General features: G+C 32.5%; 2 protein-coding genes across 2 annotated transcripts; both read right to left on the bottom strand.

The window, feature by feature from the left end:
• Positions 1-9,848: 9,848 nt before the first annotated feature.
• LOC145951906 (uncharacterized) lies at positions 9,849-10,934 on the bottom strand. Its single transcript, XM_083064094.1, has one exon. The coding sequence runs from the start codon at positions 10,932-10,934 to the stop codon at positions 9,849-9,851; it is 1,086 nt and encodes a 361-aa protein (XP_082920220.1).
• Positions 10,935-12,741: 1,807 nt separating this feature from the next.
• Positions 12,742-15,753, bottom strand: LOC109813877 (Microsomal signal peptidase 25 kDa subunit (SPC25)). The gene is made up of 5 exons (XM_020378145.3): positions 15,577-15,753; positions 15,347-15,498; positions 14,947-15,028; positions 13,177-13,319; positions 12,742-13,042 (listed from the first exon to the last, which is right to left on the bottom strand). The coding sequence occupies exons 1-5, from the start codon at positions 15,655-15,657 to the stop codon at positions 12,946-12,948; spliced, it is 555 nt and encodes a 184-aa protein (XP_020233734.1). The 5' UTR covers positions 15,658-15,753; the 3' UTR covers positions 12,742-12,945.
• Positions 15,754-22,720: the final 6,967 nt, after the last annotated feature.

Here is a 22,720-nt window from a genome sequence, read left to right as displayed (position 1 = left end):
TATGGGAAAAAAAACAACCACATATGATCTACAAGCATCTGTCAAATTAAGACCGACGACTCAGGCATGAATTGACATGCATTATTTTATGTCAAATGAAAACACAAACAACATAAAAGGTTTATTTTTTTATGATTTCAAAACAATTGATTATGACATGAACACCAAATTCTGCATCGTGCTACATCGGAATGATCGCAGACGTTATAAAGTAGAATGGTAAAATATTTTTTAAAATAATACTTGAATGTGTCTATCTAATTTTTTTTATACACTTGTATTGTTTTTATTTTATTTAAGTAAAATACAACTTAAAATATTCCAATATTATTTTATAGTTAACACTTTAATTCTTTGCAAATTAATACATCAGTACTAGAATATTTAGTTTAGTGGCCAACAAATATTTTGTCTACATGAGCAAGGCATGCATCGGAAGCTCATATTTTATAAGGATTTTCGCTATCAATTTTTCACACGTATATATATATATATATATATATATATATATATATATATATATATATATATATATATATATATATATATATATATATATATATATATATATATATATATTTGTCATATTTAATAATTTATGTTCTATATCAAATTTTAATAATCTAACTGTTGAATTAAAAAATTTTAATACATAGATCAATATCGTAAATTATTTATTTTATTTTATTAATTTAAATTAACGTATAAAATATTTTTATAATTATCTGTTAATTAGAATCGATAAAATAAAATATCAAATATTTTTTTTAAAAAATTTATTGGTTTGATTTATATATTAAAAAATTTTAATTTAACGATTGAATCGTTAAAATTTAATATAAAATACAAGTTATTAAATAAAATAAATCTATAAAAATTTATTTTTAGAGTAAGTGAATCATTCCTATATATATATATATATATAATGTTTATTTTTATTTGTTGAACCTATTACGATGAGGTAATTTTTATAAATTCAGTGGTCAAAAGTGTTTAGATCCGATGCCAAAAAGAGGAATTATATAATTACGTGAATCATCAGAGCATGATAATCCGTAGAGGAACAAATTTGAGAGGTTTCAAGTTTCAACCCTTTACCAAATGACAAATCACTAGACAATAAATGACATGTTTGCACACAAAATGACATACTTGTGCCATTCACTAAGGAAGCCTCACATTCACTGAAGCCACCAAGACAACAATTGTGGGTTGCATGCCCCCTGCAAGCATTTGCTATTTCTTTTTTATTTTGTAACTTTTAAATTTTTTATATTGTATTTTCTTATCTTTTAGGATTAGCTTTTAGGACTTTAAATAGCATGAGAGGAGAGAGAAGACGTCTTTTGTGTAGCTAATTTATTTATATTTCTTTTAAAAAATTGTTTTTTACTTATTTGTTATTTGTATATTCTCCTTTAAATAAAATCACCAATAATATGTAAACACAAAAATTGAGCACACTCTTTTTCTATCATAACTACCGTAGTGTGTATAATCACTATTTCTCTTATTTTAAATTTATTTTTTTCTTTTTATATTTTAACTACTTTTTATTTAAATTACTAGTTTATATCTACACACATATTTATACTAATATATAAAGGAGATACACTTTTCAGTAATCATCCTGGTTTCCACTTTTTTGACCATTCTACCCTTTTTATTTTTTAAAAATTAAAAAAAAATTATTTTATCAAATTTAATAACTTAAAAATAATAGATTAATTATAATACCAATTAGATCAATATACTTTTATTATTTTATTTTTATTTTTATTTTGTTTTTAATAGAGGCACGAAGTGTCTCGACCCCACTAATATAATGTAAAGAGGATATATTAGTTTGTAACTCTTTTTCGTCTTCACATTTTAAGATGATTTTATTCCCAAATTGTAACACCCCAATATGGTCCTTACACTTAACGGTTCAACTACTAGCGGCAAAAAACATTCAAAATTACCTAAAGTTAACATGCAAGTAGTTCATGCAAAGTACATGTAGAACAATATAAATATATGTATAAGGATAAACCAACCAAAAATGTAAATGTTTCTCAACTGAACAACCATATATCATGTACACATATATGTATATATAATAATCCAAAACAATTGTAATGTAAGCCTAGGTTATCGGTTAAGTAACTCTACAAACAACACTTCAACATGGTATCAACAACTTTGAAAGATAAACAACTTAATCATTTCAAACTTACACCACAATCATGTCATTCAACAACAATTCCACATAACATATTAACCACACCACAATCAACACATCATATGAATAGCACCGCAACTACATGTTTCATTATGCATTCACCTATGAAGATCTTCTACAACAAAGGTGATTAGTTTAAGCGGCTTGAACCTACCGAACTAACACAACCTTTTTATGCAAGCTAGATCAATAATTAATTTGGATACCAATCCATAACAAAATAATTTCTCAGATTTTGTCATTTAAACTAGTAAGTTTAGTACTCTTGTTAGGGTAAAACAACTCGAGTGTGAACATACTTTAACACTAGCCTACATAACTAGGTCTCCTATAGAATTAGTTTTTTGACTACTCTCCAGATATTATGCCCTTCTAGTATTCAGTTATGGATTTTGGCCCTAACTTTGTATTTTACTCGGTTGGTCATTTTATACACGTATATCTCGACCCAGTTCACATACAAATCAACATTGGTCACTTGTAATCAATATAGTTTGACTTGACCCTTATATTGTGGTCACTTATAGTTGGTATGCCTCGACTTTGCCCACATTTCGCATCAACTAAGGTCCTAGAAGAGACTTAACTATCCACTTCAAGAGTCAACTATTCAAGAAGAATTTTCAATAACTAGACTTGTAGAGCACCCCACCAATATCCTCTCAATGAGATATCCAACTTTTGAAAATACATTTTCTTCTAATTCTAAGTCAATCAACACAACATACCCTGATGCCTTAATGCCTCAAACATTCTCAGCACCATCGTCTCAATAATTCAATAGTTAATCATCTATATACATTATCCCCAATCAATGTATATAAAGTCAACACCATTCAACACCTTCAATAGTTTAATCATCAATATACATTATCCCAAATTAATGTATAAAGAACTAACAACATATATCAACATTCAACATTTAATAGATTAAACTAACTTACACATGTTCACCATTTTCTTAACCAAACAACATATTTTTACAAGACACATCATGCCTAAAGCCATTCACCTTGTGTCCGACATCATTGAGACAAGAAACTTTTTGTCCCGTCTATGCTCGACGCCACTCAACCCGTATCAAACATGGATGAGGTCAAAGAACCCTTAGGTGGATCACATCTAGTGTGGCTAAATCCACACTCGACTTCATTTTAGACAAAGACGATTCTCTCTCTTCATGCCCAACATCACTTAGGCAGAGAGCTTCTGTCTTGGTCATGTTAGGCGCCACACAACTTGGGGCCCAACATTACCAAGTCAAAGACAATTCTCTCACCTCTCGCTCAATGCCATTCAACCCACGCTTAATGTGACCAATACAAAGGCTTTTCTTTTTCTTCATGCCCAATGCCACTAGTTTTGCACTTGCCGCAAGTGAGATAGAGAACCTTTGATTTGAGCCATGCCCGATGCAGTGGTGGAATCTTGCACATAGCAAATTCATGAATTTGGCCTAAACTACTTGAAATCCATAAAATACCAATCATGCATCATAAAATAACATACATAGGCACCTCAAATAACTCAAATCCAACATCAAAATCAACATGCAACCAAAATCATTCATGTTCGCCAATTTCTCCTCTTTGAAAATGAAGAACAACAAAGCTCAACAACCAAGTATCAATCATGCATATTCAGCAACATAATTATAAATATTCATACACAACAACTTAACACTCAACAATAATTTAGGTTCTAACTTCTCTTACCTTAGATTCGAAGAGAACGAGGAAGAAGAAAAAAGAAGAAAAAACTCCAAGTTATCCTCAAAAGCTTTGCACCAACTCAGATTCTCAATTCTACTGACCTTGAATCTCAACTTAGCTGATCATTAATGATCTTCTACGCGCTTAGGAAGGATAGAAAGCAAGAAGGAAGATTTCAAAATCCTAGAGTTTATTTCTCTAACTTCTCCTTAAAGTTCTTTAAGAAATGAACTTATGAGGCTCAAATCTTAAAAAAAATCTTATATACCCTTCCCTTATGAGCAAATTGAACCTTTGCTCAAAGAACCCCCCTAAACACCTAAAAATTCATTAAGAATTCCTTAATTCTTAGAGTCACTTAACAACAAACCCCAAATCATCACAACTCATAGCCATTGATAAAAATAACAATAATTAACAAAAAGAAGTACGATGTTACATAAATATTTAAATAATAAAAATTAATATCGTAAGCTGCTTCTATTCTCATCACTCAAATAAGTTAACCACTCATAACTGATCAAACATTCAAATTGTTAACCACCTATTTTATTACTTAACCTTGATTAATGTATTTTATTTTTAAATAAAAATTAAAATACGAAGTATTTTGACTTTACTATTTATATATCTATAACATATATAAAAACGATAATTTGATTTAGTATACACATTTTTTTTAACAATTTTACCCTTAAATTTCAAACAATAAAAATAATATTAAAAAATAACTACTCTTATAGACACAAGGCCTTGAGATTTGAGGACCAAATTTAATACCAGTTCATCTAACAAACATTAGTGATTGTTAAATATTTTTTATTAAATAAAATATAGAGGCATGAAATGCTTTGACCCCACTAGTAATATATAAAGAGGATACCTCTCTTTGTTTTTCACATTTTTTAGACATTTATACTCTTTTATTATATACTAGTTTTTTTTTCCACCATCATATCTTTTAAAGGTAAAATAAAAAAATTATGTATACAAAAAATTAATTATCGTCCACTTTATTAATAATAACTATCATCTTATTTTGTAACCACTTTTGTTTATCATTTTTTTTCTCCTAATTATACATTATATCACTTGATTTATACGTAACTTCTATTATTTCTATTTTTTATTTTACATCTATCATCTATAACAATATATATAGGGGATATCTCCTTTTGGTGTCCAATTTTTCAAAGACCATTTTACTTCTATGTTTGTATTCTAATTTCTTTTCACCAATATATATCTAGGGATAAAATAGGAAAAAATATATATACAAAATAATAACTACTTGTTTTTTTTTTTTTGGTAAAATATGAAAGATAAACAAAGCAAACAACTCAAGACATAGAGTCTCTCCCTAAAGGAAGTAAAATAAAGTCTGGAGGACTCCTCCAAAATACATTGGAACCTAAGTTCCCTACACCCCAAGTAGCAAGCGTATGAGCTACTAAATTAATCTCTCGAGGAATATGACTTACGTAAACTACCCAATCCCGAGCAAGAAGTTGCTGAACACGACAAATAACATCATAATGCTTGTGCAGGTAATCTCTGTCCGTTGGCCGATCTTGAAACAACTTTACAGCTCCCAGGCAATCACTTTCACAAGTCACCATCCGAAAACCACCATCCCAACAAAACACTAGGCCCTCCTCCAAGGCCAACAACTCAGCACGTAACGCATCCCTATGTAAGACTCCACGCGAAAAGCCCCCCCGCCACATACCTGCCCAATCACGGATGACTCCACCCATTCCCATAGCAGACGTCTCCCTCAACCAACTTCCGTCCGTGTTAAGCTTGACCCACGGGTGCTCCGGAGGCCTCCAAAGGGCTTGGTCCTCCCATTGGCGCCTCTTAACGTTATACACACTGTGCTCCACCATGGATAATATCACCTTCCGACGGACCACCGAAATTGGCCAGAGGTCATCGTTAAATACCATGTTATTCCTAAAACACCAGACCCACCACAAGGTGATGGATAACGTAATAGCATCCTTGTGCAAGATGATCCCCTTCAGCCACTGAAAACAATCCATTTCAGAAAATGACCAACCCACACTACACCCACCAGACATCAGCACCTCTCGCGAATATGGGCAATCCCGAAGAGCATGTAGAATGGTCTCATGAGGGCAAGAGCAACGCGAGCATGCACCTGACTCTGCCAACCTCCTGTCAACCCGAACCTGATTCGTTGGGAGAGCTGAGTGAAGGCATTGCCATAGAAAGAACTTAACCTTCTCAGGAATCATAATCCTCCAAAGCTTCTTCCAAACAGCATCCCCCTCCGCTGCCAGCCCCCGGGTTAGAAAACGATACCCAGATGCCGCTGTGTAGCAACCCGAGATATCACCCCTCCAAGCAAAATGATCCCTCCCAAAAGGGGAATTGCCAACACTCAACTGTTGGACAGAATTTATCAGTTCAGTTGGAAGAACCGTATACAAGGCATTGAAGCTCCAATCTCCACTAACCCAGCAGTCGGCAACCGTTTTGTTGGTATCCGCGATATGAACAAAGGGGACTTTCCCGCACCAAAGCCCATTACCTGACCAGTCCTTGTACCAAAGTGATGAGTCTCCCGATCCTAGATGAGGCTTGAATCCCTCCCGGAGTGAGGGAAGGGCCTTAAGAATACTCGACCAGACTGAAGAAACACCCCGCTTGTGTTGAGCACTCAGGACAGAAGCTCCATGTAGGTAGAGGTTGCTGAGGAGTTGAACCCAAGGCTTCTGTGGAGCCGAAAGCAGGTCCCAAGCTAGCTTCCCCAAGAGTGATACATTCACCCTGCGCGCCTCTCTAACCCCAAGCCCACCTAACTCTTTAGCTTGAGTGACAACATCCCAACTCACTGGAGACCAAAACCGAGTATTGTCAGACTTAGCCCAGAGCATGCGACGACAAGCCTGATCTATTCGATTACACACTCCTTGGGGAAGCCACAATGATTGCATGCTATATACGGGAATTGAGGAGATGGTAGACTTCACCAGACACAATTTCCCAGCCTTATTGAGAAGCTTGGCCTTCCAAGCCGCCAGTCGACCCTGAATCTTATCCATCACATCATAGAAATCTGCACACCTCGGCTGACCATGAGTCAAGGGAACACCTAAATACGTCCTGATCCGAGCTGTAAAGCTAATCCCTAGCAGTCCTTCCAATGTTTCAATCCTCCTCTGTGAAACTTTCCTGGAGCTCACAAACTTAGACTTAGTCAAGTTGACTCTTAAGCCTGATAAACGCGAAAACTCCTCCAAGATTGATGCCACCAAACGAGCCTGGTCCTCTAAGGCTTGACAAAACAGTAAGATATCATCAGCAAAGAAAAGATGTGAAAGTGGTAGCCCCCCAGGAGATAGCTGAATCGGTTTCCAAAGACCCTCCTGAAGCAGTTCAGATATCCGAAGGGCTAGGCGCTCCATGCAAAACACAAACAGATACGGAGATAATGGGTCTCCCTGCCGAAGTCCTCGAGATGGGGCAAAGGACGGTAGTGCGCTTCCATTCCAAAGGAGTGAAATCGACGAATTCTTTAACCCCCACATAATAAGTTGAACTATGATTGAAGGAAACCCATACTGCACCAGCGTAGCCTCCAAGAACTCCCACCTGACCCTATCGTATGCCTTTTCAAGGTCAATTTTTAAAGCCAAGGAACCCACCCCTGAACCGTCTTTCCGAACGAAATGAAAGGCCTCCTGAGCAATAATACTGTGGTCACGAGTCCCCCTCCCAGGGATAAAACTACCCTGGAAAGGACCAATGACGCCCTGCAAGAACGGTCGAAGACGAGCGACAAGTACTTTGGAAATAACCTTCCAAGCGACGTTGCATAAGCTAATAGGACGAAATTCTTTAAGGCTAACCGGGTGGTTCACCTTCGGAATCAACACCATTTGTGTCTCCAAGAGTGATAGGTCCGAGTACCCCAACCGAAAGGCCTCCCTCACTGTACGCCATAACTCATCACCCACAATAGGCCAATATTGCTTGAAAAAGAACGGTTGAAACCCATCCGGCCCTGGAGCCTTGAAAGACTTCATGCTCATCACTGCCCGACGGACCTCCTCCTTCGTGACTGGTGCAGTTAAAGTAGATCGGGCCTCAGCTCCCAAGGTAGGTGAAATCCCAGTAGGCATGTCTAGAGACCCTTGATCTGTATCCGCTGAAAAAAGCTCCTTATAGAACCTGACTGCCTCAGTCTTCATAACCACATGATCAGTGTGCCAAGTTCCATCTGGTAGAAATAACCCTTGTATTTTGTTCCGCCATCTTCTCGCGAGTGTTTGAGCATGGAAGAAAGACGTGTTGCGGTCCCCAAACTTCACCCACTTCTCTCTAGATTTATGAAACCATAGATATTCCTCCTGAAGACAAGTTTCATCCAACTCCATTTGTATAGCCTTCTCCAAACGCGACAGGCTCTCTGAATCCCCTCTCTCTAGTTGAAGTTGTACCCCTTTAAGACGACTTTGGAGAGCCTTCTTCCTAGTAAGGATATTTCCAAACACTTCTTTGTTGAACTTGATGGCATCTACTCGAACGACTTGTAGCCCATTAGCAAGGGTCGGTGTGCTACGACGCCACGCATCCCTAACAAGACGTTCAAAATCTCTGTGGGTGGCCCATGCTGCTTGGAACCGAAAGGGGCGATCTAGAGACTTGTCCCTTGAGCCGTCCCGCCGTAGTAAAAGTGGACAGTGATCAGAATAGACCCGGCACAGATTCTCAACATATGCTTCCGGAAACATATTTTGCCACTCAACAGTACACACCGCACGGTCTAACCGCTTAGCAAGCACAACCCCTTGTCGGTTTCGATACCACGTAAAACGAAGGCCCTTTGCCCCCATGTCAAGAAGATTGCAATCATTCAAAACTTCTAGGAACTGTGATGCCCGTGCTGTCGAGAAACGACCCCCGCGACACTCTGTTGACAACATAATCTCATTGAAGTCCCCAAGCACTAACCATGGAAGCGTAATCCGTCCCCTCAACTCCCGAAGATGAGACCAATCCTGCTGTCTGAGTTCCACCCGAGGATTAACATAAACGGCAGTACAAACCCAGCTCTTGTTTCCTTCAACAACCGTAAACGAGATGGCCTGAGAGTGAGAGGCAAAATCCGAGGTAGTAGCCGAGCAAGACGTCGTCATCAAGACCCAAATACCCCCGGAGTGCCCCGTAGCCTCAGTACTATAGCACAACTTATAATCCAACTTCTTCCAAAAGGATTCCACCGAAGAAAATTGACAGTGAGTTTCCAATACAATAAAAATAGACGGGTGATGAAGCCTTACTAACTCCGAAACCCTCCTTTTACCTTTGGCATTAACAGCCCCTCTAATATTCCAACTCAAAATATTAAAACTTGTATTCATTAATTAACACAAGATACGACAAACTCACGCTAACATGGCCTCCTCTTCCAATGGTTGATCCAAGTGCATGACGTCCGCCATCCCTGGTAACTCTAATCCACTCTCCTCGGGCTCCTGGACGAGATTAGACGTGCCACCTGTGTGAAGCACACTAGAGACCCAACAATCCTTCGAGACCCCCGTCATCCCCGTGTTCCCATCTCGTGAGTCCCCTAGAGAGGAGTTGACTGGCGCACTACAAGCATGAGGCGTACCACCGTTAACACCACCCATGGTATTGGACCGTGAAATGGCACCTAAGTCTTCCACTCTGTTACGTTTCTTTTTCTCACGTCGAATGCTCATGGATTACAGGGCCCACCACTACATGACTCGGTCCTGCTACCTTTTCCTGTACGTGTGGAACTAAATTCGGATTTGCGTGCAGTACATGGCCCACCTCTGCATGGCTCGGCCCTACGACATGCTCCTGTTCACGTGGATTCACTAACCCCCCACGTGATTTTGTAACATCCTCAATTAACTCATCCGCATCATATATTCCCCCGTAGAGTATCTCGGCACATTCTGATTCTTCGCAGTAGCTTCCGCGGTTCCATTATGAGAGGGAGATCTTCCCTTACTCAACGGTCTCCCAAGATTTGGCTTGCGATTCTTTCGTTTCACGATCAGCCAATCCCCGTGCGGGTCTGGCGTGATTCCTCCCTGACTATGCGGTATTGATTGATCTCCATGTTCATCACCTGAACCTACCCTGCGCGGTGGATCTCCAGACGACTGCACCATTGTCTCCTTCTCCCCCACGCCATTCACCACTGACGCCGACTGAGCTGCATGTTGACAGTTCCTCAGTACATGCCCGTAACAGCCACACAACGCGCACAACAGATGTAAGCCCTCGTACTCCACGGTATACCAAACACCATTGAGAAAAAATCTCCCTACGACGGGTTCATTTAGGTTAATCTCCACACAGACCCGTGCAAACCTGCCCCGTGTCATGTTCAGTGTATTAAGATCCACCTTGACTGGTTTCCCTATGGCTGATGCAATTGTTAGGAGAACACTCTCATCATAGAACATAACACCAAGACCTGGAAATCTGACCCAGACGAGCGTACTATCCACCTTCGTTGCTGAAGCTACGAACTCTGGAGACCATGGTCTAACAATCAGGTAATGGTCAAAGAGCATCCATGGACCCCCGTGCATGACCCGTTCTCTATCCGCCTCCAAGTCAAACTTTACCATGAAGTAGCCATGTGAGACGTCCAGCAACTCGAGACCTCCTTGAACCTTCCACAATGCAGGTAGTCTGTCTCGTAAGGTTAAGAACCCCACATCCTTCCCTAGCAACTTGATCACTAGACATTGTTCCCACGGTTCACACAACTGCTTAAAGGTGGATGCCGTTATGTTGAACTTAGGTAGAAGCCGATCTCCACCTTCAAACTCCAACGTCATGGCCCCTTCCTTAATAAGATCACGAACGGCCGGCCGCTCAACCAGGGCACCCAAAACCTTCTCCTTGAAAGTCATTTTCTGGCTTATCTTACGACCCCCAACGCCCCCATCCGGCGGCTCCGATGGTGATTGGTTCTCCATTTTAGGTTCCTTCTTTGGTTATTTATGTGTGAATTTAACTACTTGTTTAAAAATAATAACTACCTTTTTAAAAAAAAATTATTTATTTTCATAGAGGCATGGAGTGCCTTTTTCATTACTAGTATATATAAAGACAATAACTTGATTTGGTGTCCACATTTATTTAGATGATCTTATCCTTAAATTTTCTAATAATAAAAAATAATATTAAAAAATAACCACTCTTATAAATATAAGACTCAAACTTAAGATCGTGATGTTTGAAAAGCAAATGAAACACTAGTTCATTTAACAAACATTATTAATTCTTAAACATTTTTATTAAATAAAATAAAAGTACAAATTTTGGTTTATACAAATTTTGAACTTATTTACTCCTATAACTACCTTTAAAATCCAAGTTACTTTATCTTTTATTATCTTTTATTTTTTTTTTTCTATTTCAACAATATTTAATCTTTAAATCTATCAATCTTTAACTAATCACTCATTATTTTTTTTTTTAATGAAGAGATACGAAATATCTGTTTCCCTACTTATAGGTGTTCTTTGAGATTTAAGACTTGTCTAATAAATCCAACTTACCTACTATTTAAAAAATAATAATAAAGGCATGCATAGAGAAAAAATTATATATGAGAAAAATAGAAAATACAATAAAAAAATTGATCAAATTTTTATCATCACAGTTGAGAAACGAACTTACCAAGTATATTATATGCTCTTTCAAAGGTAATTTTTATGAGTTCCGGCAATTTATAATTGATTGTCCTTTTTTTAATCGATTCTTACAAGATGGCTTTTAAAATCTGCCAATGTCTTTTTAAAATAATCAACATTTGCGGCGGGTTTAAGATGCCAAAAAAAAGATCCCAATAAATAGGCAATAGCTGGAGATTTCGAACCATTAGGAAAAAAAATTCTGCCACAAAGGGTGTGAGAAAAAGGTTTGCATGTTTCACATCATTTTATTTTCCTTGCTTTATTCCTTTATAACTAAACACCTTTTTTTAAATAAATTTTTCCTATCAATTTCTTACATACTAAACTCATTGTAAGTGATGGTGTCACAGAAGTAACTGTGTTTTACGAACTATCTTCTCATTTATGCTCCAAGAAAAATATTTTCCTCTTTCCAATAGTAGTTTACTGAATGGTCACGAATCATATTTTTTCCCCAATAACATTATTTAATTTTGGCTAATGTAGAATATTCCGTCAAAACATGTTAACAATCGTTGTTAACTCGATTAGTAAAACGCGACAAGTTGAGTTTCATTTTCTCGCACTCAAGGGTTGAGTAGTTGGGTTTCATTTTCACAATCAGAGGGGAGTCATTGTCAATTGCTCTAAATCTTTTATCGTGTGGTTGATAAATTTTAGATTTAAATGTACACTAATGTATAAAAATATCAATTATTTACCTTATGTGAATTAATTATCTGAGAGGATATTTTTTAAAAATTATTATAATTCCTTCTTTTTCAGTTGTAATTTCAAAGTTGATATTGACGAGCCTCTGTGAAACGAGTAAAATCCCGCATTATATTCTTCGTTCGTAGTATCACCATATTCCAATAGCTGCATTTTGTACCTTTTAAACATTTAGAAAAATTATAAGTAAAAATATTTTTATATGCTATAACTATATAACTTAATTATGAAAAATGAAGTTGTGACGTAAATTGTAAAAATAAAATATTTTTATATTTTAAAAAATATCTTAAAAACGTTCTAAAGTAAAATAGTGACCTACTTGTAATAATAATCATTGATAAAACATACTAACAGAAGACAAAGCAAAAAATAAACTAAACACATCATTTGTTAGAATAAAGTTTCGAGCCTTTTTTTCAACGACGAAATATGGGAATAAATTGGGCCCTAAAGCTGGTGAAAGCTTGATTCCCCGGCTTCTATTTTGAATGTCTAAGTATAGAATTATAAACCATGTCCAGATATGTTTTCAACCAAAAAAAGTTCTCTGCAAAACTAAGTTCATGTCTCCATATTACTTGCTCTTCTTTGGTTCTTTCGTATATTGAACTATCAAAGCTTCAACATCCTTCCAGAACAGGCCCTCAACTAAGATTCCGTCCTTAGTGAACCTGCAACCCAAACAAAAACGGACTGATGCACTTAGATCTTCAAAAGGCAGCGGGAAGAGACAAATGCATATTGATCCATATGTCCATTGTCATTGTATTAGCATACATAAGTAAAAGAATGGAGAGAGAGATACCACTGGGTAACACTTTTGGTAAGATGTACGGGTTCATTTGCAGAAATTGATTTTGGATCTGCACTTGCTATAGTGAGTGTGTACATGTCAGAAAATCTAGGCAATTTGGAGGAAACCACCAAACCAGTGCTTGTGAAGGATCCCTGTAGAAAAAAGGGGGAAAGTCTAAGTTGGAATATGATAATCGTAATTTTATTATGTCTTGGGTTTCTGCTGAAAGGCTAATATAAAATATCATTATTTGATTTGATAACAGATTTCAGAGAAAAACTTGAATTTATTTAGATGAATGAAACATAACATATTCCATTAATAAATAAATAAAATATCAATACCCTTAGTTCATGAAAAACCTATAACTATAATAAACCAAGCAACCAACTAGCCAGATATCACGGCTTAACCCCTCTAAATCATTTGTGAAAAAAGAATTAAATCCAATTTAAGACTGAAAGCAACTAAAACCTAATGAATTTTAGTATGTTCGGATCAATTCAAATTCCAGATGATACTGTATAAAAGTTAAAATAACAAAGATTTAGGTACTATCTGGATTACATTCCAACCTAAATGAAGATGTGTCATAGTCTAGGTACTAAGTTAGTCTTGTTTAACCGAACAGATGTGAAAAATTATCCTGTCGCAACTTTCATGCAACTTAAATTGAAATTCAATAACAGAAGGAAAAGGGGAATAGAATATAACTATACCAGTACAAGTTAAAGTTCATTTACTGCAACCATTTCACAAACTACTAAATCAAATAAATATTGACGAAATACCAAACTGATATTAATTTCATGTATCCATCAACCTCAACTTCACCTTTAACCCCCCTGCTCCCCCAACCCACCCAAAAAGAAGTGTTTATGAAAAACCTCACTCTACCTACCACTATGATGGTCACCATTTTGGTCACAATTGCAGCTGCCATGGCTGCACCGCACTGTTATATTGCACTATTGATAATTGTGCTTGATGTATGGCCCGTTTTATACACTAGAGTCTGCTTAGTGTCTATGAATTATGTTAAAATTATTGGATGGATTTTAAGTTCACGCATGCCACAATTATAACAAACTAACCAGACTAAAATTTCGGTGCTACTGCTCTCTTAGGATAGAACAAAAAGGATTGCCAATTTAAACAATAATAAAATGGCATATTCCTCTCTCTCTCTCTCTCCCTCTCACACACACTCACAAAAACTCTCTCTCTTTCACAAACACAAAATAGATATCATAAATTTCTTAAATGTTATGTCTCTATATCAGAAAGTGAGTTAAAAATGGTTAGATGAAACAAAAAATTAATCAGTACACAGAACAAGGAGCCACAGAATGTCTAAAAATTTTCCTAATTTTGATATACAACTAAAGATGAAGAAAAAATTGTCAAATTCTATATACCCAATAAATCTACAACCTTCATTAATTGAAACAAACCTGTCATAAAACATCACCACATATTCTAATAGATCACCAAATATTCTAATAGATCATGTTAAACATTACACAAAGTAGTGAGTAATATGTATAGATCATATATATATGTGTTTCAATATTCTACAATCTCCAAATCCAACACCATAGGACTGATATTTTGTAATTTACCGAATACTGACCCAAGGAATGTGGTAGAATAAACTTCAACTATCAATCATCTAAAACAATGCAATTATGCAAGTGAAACACAGCATATATTCTCCATACATAAATAAAAACTCTAGCATTAGAGTAAAGAGCCTCAGCACACTTAAAAGAAACTTACAACAGGAGGATAAGTAAACAGAATGGCATTTTTCTCCTTAGTGTATATGATCAGCTGCAACAGCCCATTGAAGATCACGTACGTGCGAAAGAATTAAGGATCAAACAACACTGAAGCAGAATGAATAAAAATTTTAAACATCAGCAGCAACATTTTCCCTTTTCACACAAACACCAGATCCATTTAACTACAAACCTTGATAACATTCACTCGAATAATTCATGCATCCTAATCCCCTTATAAAAAACTTAAACCCTAATTCCCCTCCTTTTCCCCCAAAAAAACAAAACAGCAGTTTCCATTTCCAAATAGGCTTAATTGTAGATGTATCCACATCCAATTACCTCATGCAAACCAAAATTGAAACAAGCAAAGAAAGGACAATGTAATGAAAGGATATAAGGCGATGCAGGCAATGAGAAAATCCTTATTTTCAGGGAACTTCTTCTTGTAGAACTGGGCGAAGAGAGCAATGACGATGATAATGGCCCCAATGAAAAGCCTGACATTGCTCAATCTGACGTCTTCCACATAGCCGCGAGTGGTTACGACCTACACCACCAATTAACGAAATTAAAAAAAGGGGCTTGAAGGTGGGAGAGATCGAAAAGGGGTTAGGGTTTTAGTCACCTCGGAGACAGACTCGTCGAGGATGTGCTTGATGGAGTGGTGATCTAACAGATTCGCCTTCTTTGGAGCTTTGGACGCCATTTTCTGATCTCTTTGCTTAGACTTCAATTGACCCAACAATCAACAAACCTTAAATTGGCTTTTCAACCCTTTTTATTCAACTCTACTGTCACACACACTGCGTAATGTGCAATCTCACCCAATTTACTTATTTATTTATTTATTTATTTATTTTAAAATTTAAAAAATACTCTTACTAATCACACATCAGTATCTCACATTCAGTATTCAGACATGTTATAAAAACGCAGTTTCTTCTGAATTTAGTGCCACAAAAATGCAAGATAATAAAAAAAAATTGTCAATTTATTAAATTTTAACAGTTGAATTGCAAGATAATAAAATTTATTTTACGTTATTAACCACTAGAAAACATGGTGATTATTACGCTTAAAGTTTTTTTTTTTTACAGAATTATTACTTTTAAAGTTATTATTATAGAAATTAATAATTTTCTATTAGATTTTAATTTCGATGCACTAAAATCTACTATATCAATTAATAAACCGTCATTCTATACGTGACTTTTAAAAAAGTCAATGTTTTATTTATTTATTTATGTTACAATTCATAATTGAAATATATTTAAATTCATAGAAAATAAGGCTTGCATGATTTCATAACTATCAATGATTTTAGTGAATAATATTAAATGCATTTAAAAAATGTGTTATTAATTTTATTTTTTATTTTTATTGAGTAAATCATTTCTCCAATCCTTAAAAATCACAGTCGAGATTATTCTTATGAAACAAATTTAATTAGAATCAATTTAATTCCTGACATTGACCCTATCATTTTTTTTATTAACATATATTATAAATTATTTTGATATACAATATTACCAAATTGAATAATTCACCGGTTCAGGTGATATTGAATTTTTCATTTTCAAATCTTATTTTTCAAAACAACAGTTTCAAAACCATTTTACTATATTTTCAAAACGATTTTATGTTAAAGTTAATTACTTATACATTGTCAGTGTAAATTTTTTTTACACGATTAACTAATTATATCTCTTAATTGTGTCATATCACTGTAAACACATTTACTTTTAATAATGATATGATATAATTAAAAAATATAATTGGTTGCTAGTGTAAAAAAACTTTACACTGGCAGTGTATATGTGATTAACTCTTTAAATTATACGTATTGAACGTAAGAACTTATATAACTTTATAAATAAATAAAAAATTGTGATCGACAAAAAACACTTTCTCAAAAGTGGTCAGATTTTTTTTATAAAAAATATTAAAATCTATTTAAATATAAATTATAAGTTTTTTATGAGTTTTTTTTACTAAAAATAAAAAATATATTTTAGTATAGAAACTGTAATTAACAAGACTTCTAAACTTATATCTAAATAAATTCTTAATCATTAACAAAATAAAAATTTATTTATTACTTCTCCTTTTATTTGTAAAATCGGTTAAATATGTGACTACACTTTTATATAAGGCATCATCTAGACGGAAACTAAAAATTATAGTATTTGATAATAGGAAAATGTTATAATTATGATCTATCTATCAAATAACTTTTCAAATTATTTTCACATCATCTCTTATATAAATGATGCAAAATTTAGTATACTAGTATTTTAAGTCTATTTAATGTACATATATATATATTTATTATATATAATTAAAATCTATAATATATATATATAATATTTAAATACATAAACTATATTAAAAATTAATATACATAAATATTTTGAAATATATAAATTATATTTTAAATTTATAATAAATAATTTTTTATCTTAATAAAAGAATTATTTTTATTTATAAATAATTTATTTTAAAAATGTTAATATTTAATTAACTTTTATATATTAAACATGAACTTTTATCTTATGCGATAATATTTAAAAAAAAACTTTTTTTAACTAGAGGGTTCGTAATTTTTTTTAACTTTCAATCTAATTTGTTTTTTATTTATTATAATTATTTATTAATTAAATATTAATATTTTAAAATAAATCTTCAATAAATAAAAAATTAGTTATTTATCATAAATCTAAAATATAATTTATACATTTAAAAATATTTATATATACTTACTTTAAATTTATATTTAAATATAATATTTTATATATAATTTATTATAAATTTTAATTATATTATATATAATTAAAATGTCTAGACATTATACATACTAAAATATTACATAATAATTATGATAAATAAAAATTAAAAAAAATATCTACAAACCTTCTTGTGAAATAAAAGTTCTTAAAATTAAAAATATAAGGATCGATTAATCACGAAAATACGCTAAAAAATTCTCACAGCGAATAGCCTAGAAATTAGAATCAGACAATAGCTAACAGACTAGCATTATTAATGGGCCTTAGAAATGATGACAAAAAGTAACTTTCTTTAATGGGCTTTTGTTTTTCAAATGGATCCATTTGTAATTAATTGGGCTATACGAAGAAGGCTTGTAGTTGAGCATGCTTTTATTTATCCGAAGAATTAAACTTAACTTTGAATAAAACTTAAATTAGGCTGTGTATATTTTCTTATTGAGGGATTTTTAATTTTTAAATGAAACAAAAAAATACAATTTAATATTTTATTTTCAAAGTATCTTTTCAGTAGTGATATAGTGATTAAAATACATATGATAATAATAACAACAACAAATTATCATTAACCAATTCAATATTTAACAAATTTTGTATAAAAAATCATTTTTTTAAAAAGTTAAAATATTTTATAAAATTAAATCAATTTTTAACAAAAATCAAATTTGTTTTTCAAAAAATAAAATTTAAATAAAAAATATTTTAAAATATTTATAAAAAATAAGAAAAAAAAAGTTAGAATTTGTTAGAATAAATTGACTTTGTAAAAAAATCAATTATATATTGTCATTCATTCGAAAGCTTTTGTGCCTATGGTTACCATAAAAACCTTATTTTTATTCACAGACAATTCTGGTTGAATAACAATATAGGAAGAAAAGTTTTATTTTTAAATATTTAATCCAGTTGTATATTAATTTCAAGACACTAATTAAACTAACAATTAATATACTAGTTGATTCATGCGGTATTGCGCTTAGTGTACCTTGAAAACCTTATTATAACAATAAATGTGGCTGATACATATAATTGACATTGCAATCTTGATGCGGTTGTAGAGACCTAAATACAACCATTGGTACCGTTTGAGATCTAATTGAGAGAAGCTCTTCCATATGCTCGTAATAATAATCCATAGAGCACCTCATATAACTAACAAAAAATATTGTTGGTAACCTTCTGATAAGTTGCAAAGTAATTATTCTCAACCATTCAAGAGTATTCATTGTCACATGTAAGCATGGCATTTCTACTCTTAAAAGCACAACATTGATCCTCTTATGTTGGTTTGTCTATATATATCCTTGACTTGTCATTTTAGAATGCCAGATTAAAGTATATCTTGCCTTTATTGTGTTTTGAAACTAGAACACATTGAATGGAGAATTTTGAATTGTGAATTTTGATGTACAAACATAGAAGGAACTTTAAGAATGAATTCATATTTAGTTAATTTGAATTGATTTTTAAACACACCCTTTAACTATTAGGATATTGTTATTATTGTTTTTTCTAATAAATTTCTCTTTAAAAAGTTGCTAATAACACACTATTTAACACATTCTATTTTAAAAATTTATTGAAAATTACAAAATCAAGATAAAGATTCATTAAATAAGATGTATATATAATTGATAAAATTTAGTGATTTTCAATCAAATTTAACAATATATTAAGAGATGTGTGCTCAAAAGAGTTTATTAGAGAGTATTTCTGACAATTTTTCTTGCTCCAAAATATTCTTATTGGTCTATTAAATGTTGAGAAAGTTTGAAAATATACATACAGATGCACACGAGTGAGTGGCTTATTATAGATCTACCTGAAGAGTTAGAGTAGTGTAGTGATTGCTCTTGAACCATTATAAGTAGATATTGACAAGCACAAACATAGGTTGCGTCTGTATGATGAAAGTAATCGTCAGTGGATTAGGTTATACTGCATTTTCATCAAATAACATTGCGATGCAATATGGAAGTATACTTCTTGAATATTTATTGTAGAATTTGTAGTTTAATATTAACCGTAGCCTGGTGCATCATATTCTTCTATGTTGCATTGTTGCTTTATTTATTATGTATGACCAAATCATATTTAAAGTATATCAGTCGGAGAAAATAGCAATATACACTTTTTAATGTTCATAATCAGAAATTGTGAATGTATTGCACTATTGTTAAATTGCACTTATGAAAATTTAGAGTAAAAAATTAGAGAAGAAATATGGAACCAATATAGCTTGTATAGATGGCTAATATTGCATCTTACTTACGACTCTTATCTCACTAAAAATCTGTTTAAATACGAATTAGAAATGCCTTTAAAAATTTCTTTATTAAAAATAAAGAATAGTTTTTAATAGAAAAACTCTCAAACTTGTATATAAAGAAACTCAATCACATAACTTTTCTGCCTTGTTTCTTTCAGAAGCACACTATTATTTATCCTTCATTTTCTATCAGCAGCATCTATGTGTAAAATTATTAGGTTGTACTTAAACAAATTTTTTGCACTGTCTCCAATTCAATATCCCTAAGGTTTGTTGCTTCGCATATGTCACAATAACAGAAATAAAAATTTGGGGTGGAAAAATCATGTACCCAACAACCAAAAAAGTTATTTTTGTATTGTTTATTCTTTCATTATGTCAATATATATGGCTATTGGATTGCCCTTGCTCTGCATGAGTGCTACGGTTAACTGTGTTTTTGGCGTTCACTAATTAGGAGCTACTGAGGCAAAATTTAATTCATAGTGATTTTCTGTAGAATGGTTTGCTTGCAACAAAATTTCTCGATAAATTACTTCAATGGATTGAAGTATGTTTAAGCACAGCCAAATGCAATGCATCAATGCATAAAAGCAAGATATCTTCCTACCAATTCAACTCTTTCCACGACTCCAACATGTCTTTCTTTGAATCGAACTCGAATACATCCAATAATTTAAATTTTAAAATTACGAATATAATGCATACTGTTTCGGGGTGGAAACTATTTTAACTAGCAGATACTGTTAGATATTGGGTAATATAAAATAGTTCAAGTTGTATTAGTTATATTAGCCATATTTGAAAAGTATGTGTAGGCTAGATTATTACGTAGTTACAATTTAATCTTATTAAATATTCAAGATTAATTTATTCCATCTCTAATAAGAATTCTAAAGCTGTTCTCAAGTATATCTCCACGAACTTCCTGCTCGTTCCAACACATGATCTTATCAACGTGCGAATTTCAACAAATGGATTGATGAGTGATGTCTATATTGGATCTCCATGATCTCAATTATTTCTGATTTTGTGTCTGGATACATCCTTTTGTCGTTTTTGTGGTTGATATTAATATTAATTTGTATAATAATAAAATAAATTCTCTGAAGTAAGTAAAGATAAATAATAATAATAATAATAATAATAATATCATGATGATAAAAAAAAATACTTGAAAAATTAATATTTACAATGTGTTTCTCAGGTTATTTTTTAGTTTAACTTTCATGCATTTTATTAATGTAAATAGTTTTATGCTACTAACTAATTAATTTATTTTCCAAATATTACTTTTAAAATAGATAAGAGATCAATTGGACTCCAAAAATAAATTAAATCAAGTCAAATTTTAATAGAACTGAATATGGTTCATAACAAAATTGCTAACTTTAAATCTTGCCTACTTATTTGTTACAAGTCTTTTTTAAAGCTTAGTCTAACTTGAATATTTGTTTACGTGACCAATATTATACAAGGTCTATAAATATATAGTAAGTAAATTAATAAGTCTAAGTATTAAATATGTTATTAATAATAATTATATGTATAATATAAATATATATTAGTAGCAAATTTAAAATATAAAATATCATTTTATATTTTAAATGTATCGATCTATCATGTTTATTATATTTTTTAAAATTTAAAATCTAATCACTTGAATTAAAAAGACTTTTTAAAGAGTTTAAATTTGACATTTTTAATTAATCAATAGGTTAAACAACGAATTCTTAAGTCATTTAACCTATTTCTACCCTTACTTAGAGCATTCTTATTCAAGCTTTCGAATCAACAAGTTTCAACATCCACACCAACAATGAGCTACGTAGTTGTTGAGTTTACTACTAGTATGGCATACTTGACGACGATCCTCAAAGTCTCAAACTATTCCATAATCTCCCTGCAATCTTGGATAACTGGTTCAATTGCTACCAAGGTTGCTTATTATTATTTTAAGTGAATAATGTTAAAATTTTCTTATAGTGTATTTTCTTCTTCTTTTATATTAAAAATGTTTTTTCTTAATTGAAATATATTTATATTTTATTTAATACTTTCTATATTTAAAGCATTTTAGTGAATTATGAAAAATTATAAGATGATAATATTAATATTATTCATTGTTAGTACTTTTATTAGAACATCAATGTGGTGATTAAGAAGCACTTATGCCTGAGAAGTACGGTGCTTATCTAAAACAAAGTATTAAGAATACATTTTAATCCAATAAAATTAAACATAATTAATATAACTGGATTTTTAAATATATTAATAGAAGTTTAATTTTTTTAGTTGTGTATGCATGGAAAGAAAAAACATTGTCAAAAGAAATGAAACTCAATTTTTTTATTTATAATTTGTTCACTTAAAAAAAAAGATCATCACTCATTTTCTCATTAAAGAATAAAAAACAAAAGCAAAATGAAACTGTATGTAAAATGCTCTCCAAATGTATCGCAGCCTATTAGATATTTGACGTACCTTTTGTCTTTATGTTTAAATTTCACGTACAAAGCACAAGGACCACAAATCCTTATCGTTTTTCCAATAACGCAACTTTATTCATTTGACTGCATTTAATTGATTACAATGTACCTGCTTAAAATGGGAAAAACCCGTGTTCCAACAAAAGCGCATATTTTTCAAATTCTCACCTCATCTTTTCCTCTCTCTATTGGCTTACCAATTCCGGTCTCAATGTTTAGGGTTCG

Source organism: Cajanus cajan, chromosome 9 (assembly GCF_000230855.2).
Source record: "Cajanus cajan strain Asha chromosome 9, NIPB_CcT2T_4, whole genome shotgun sequence".
NCBI classification, from domain to species: domain Eukaryota; kingdom Viridiplantae; phylum Streptophyta; class Magnoliopsida; order Fabales; family Fabaceae; genus Cajanus; species Cajanus cajan.
The sequence above is the reverse complement of the archived record's forward strand: the minus strand, read 5'-3'. Positions and strand labels throughout refer to the sequence as shown.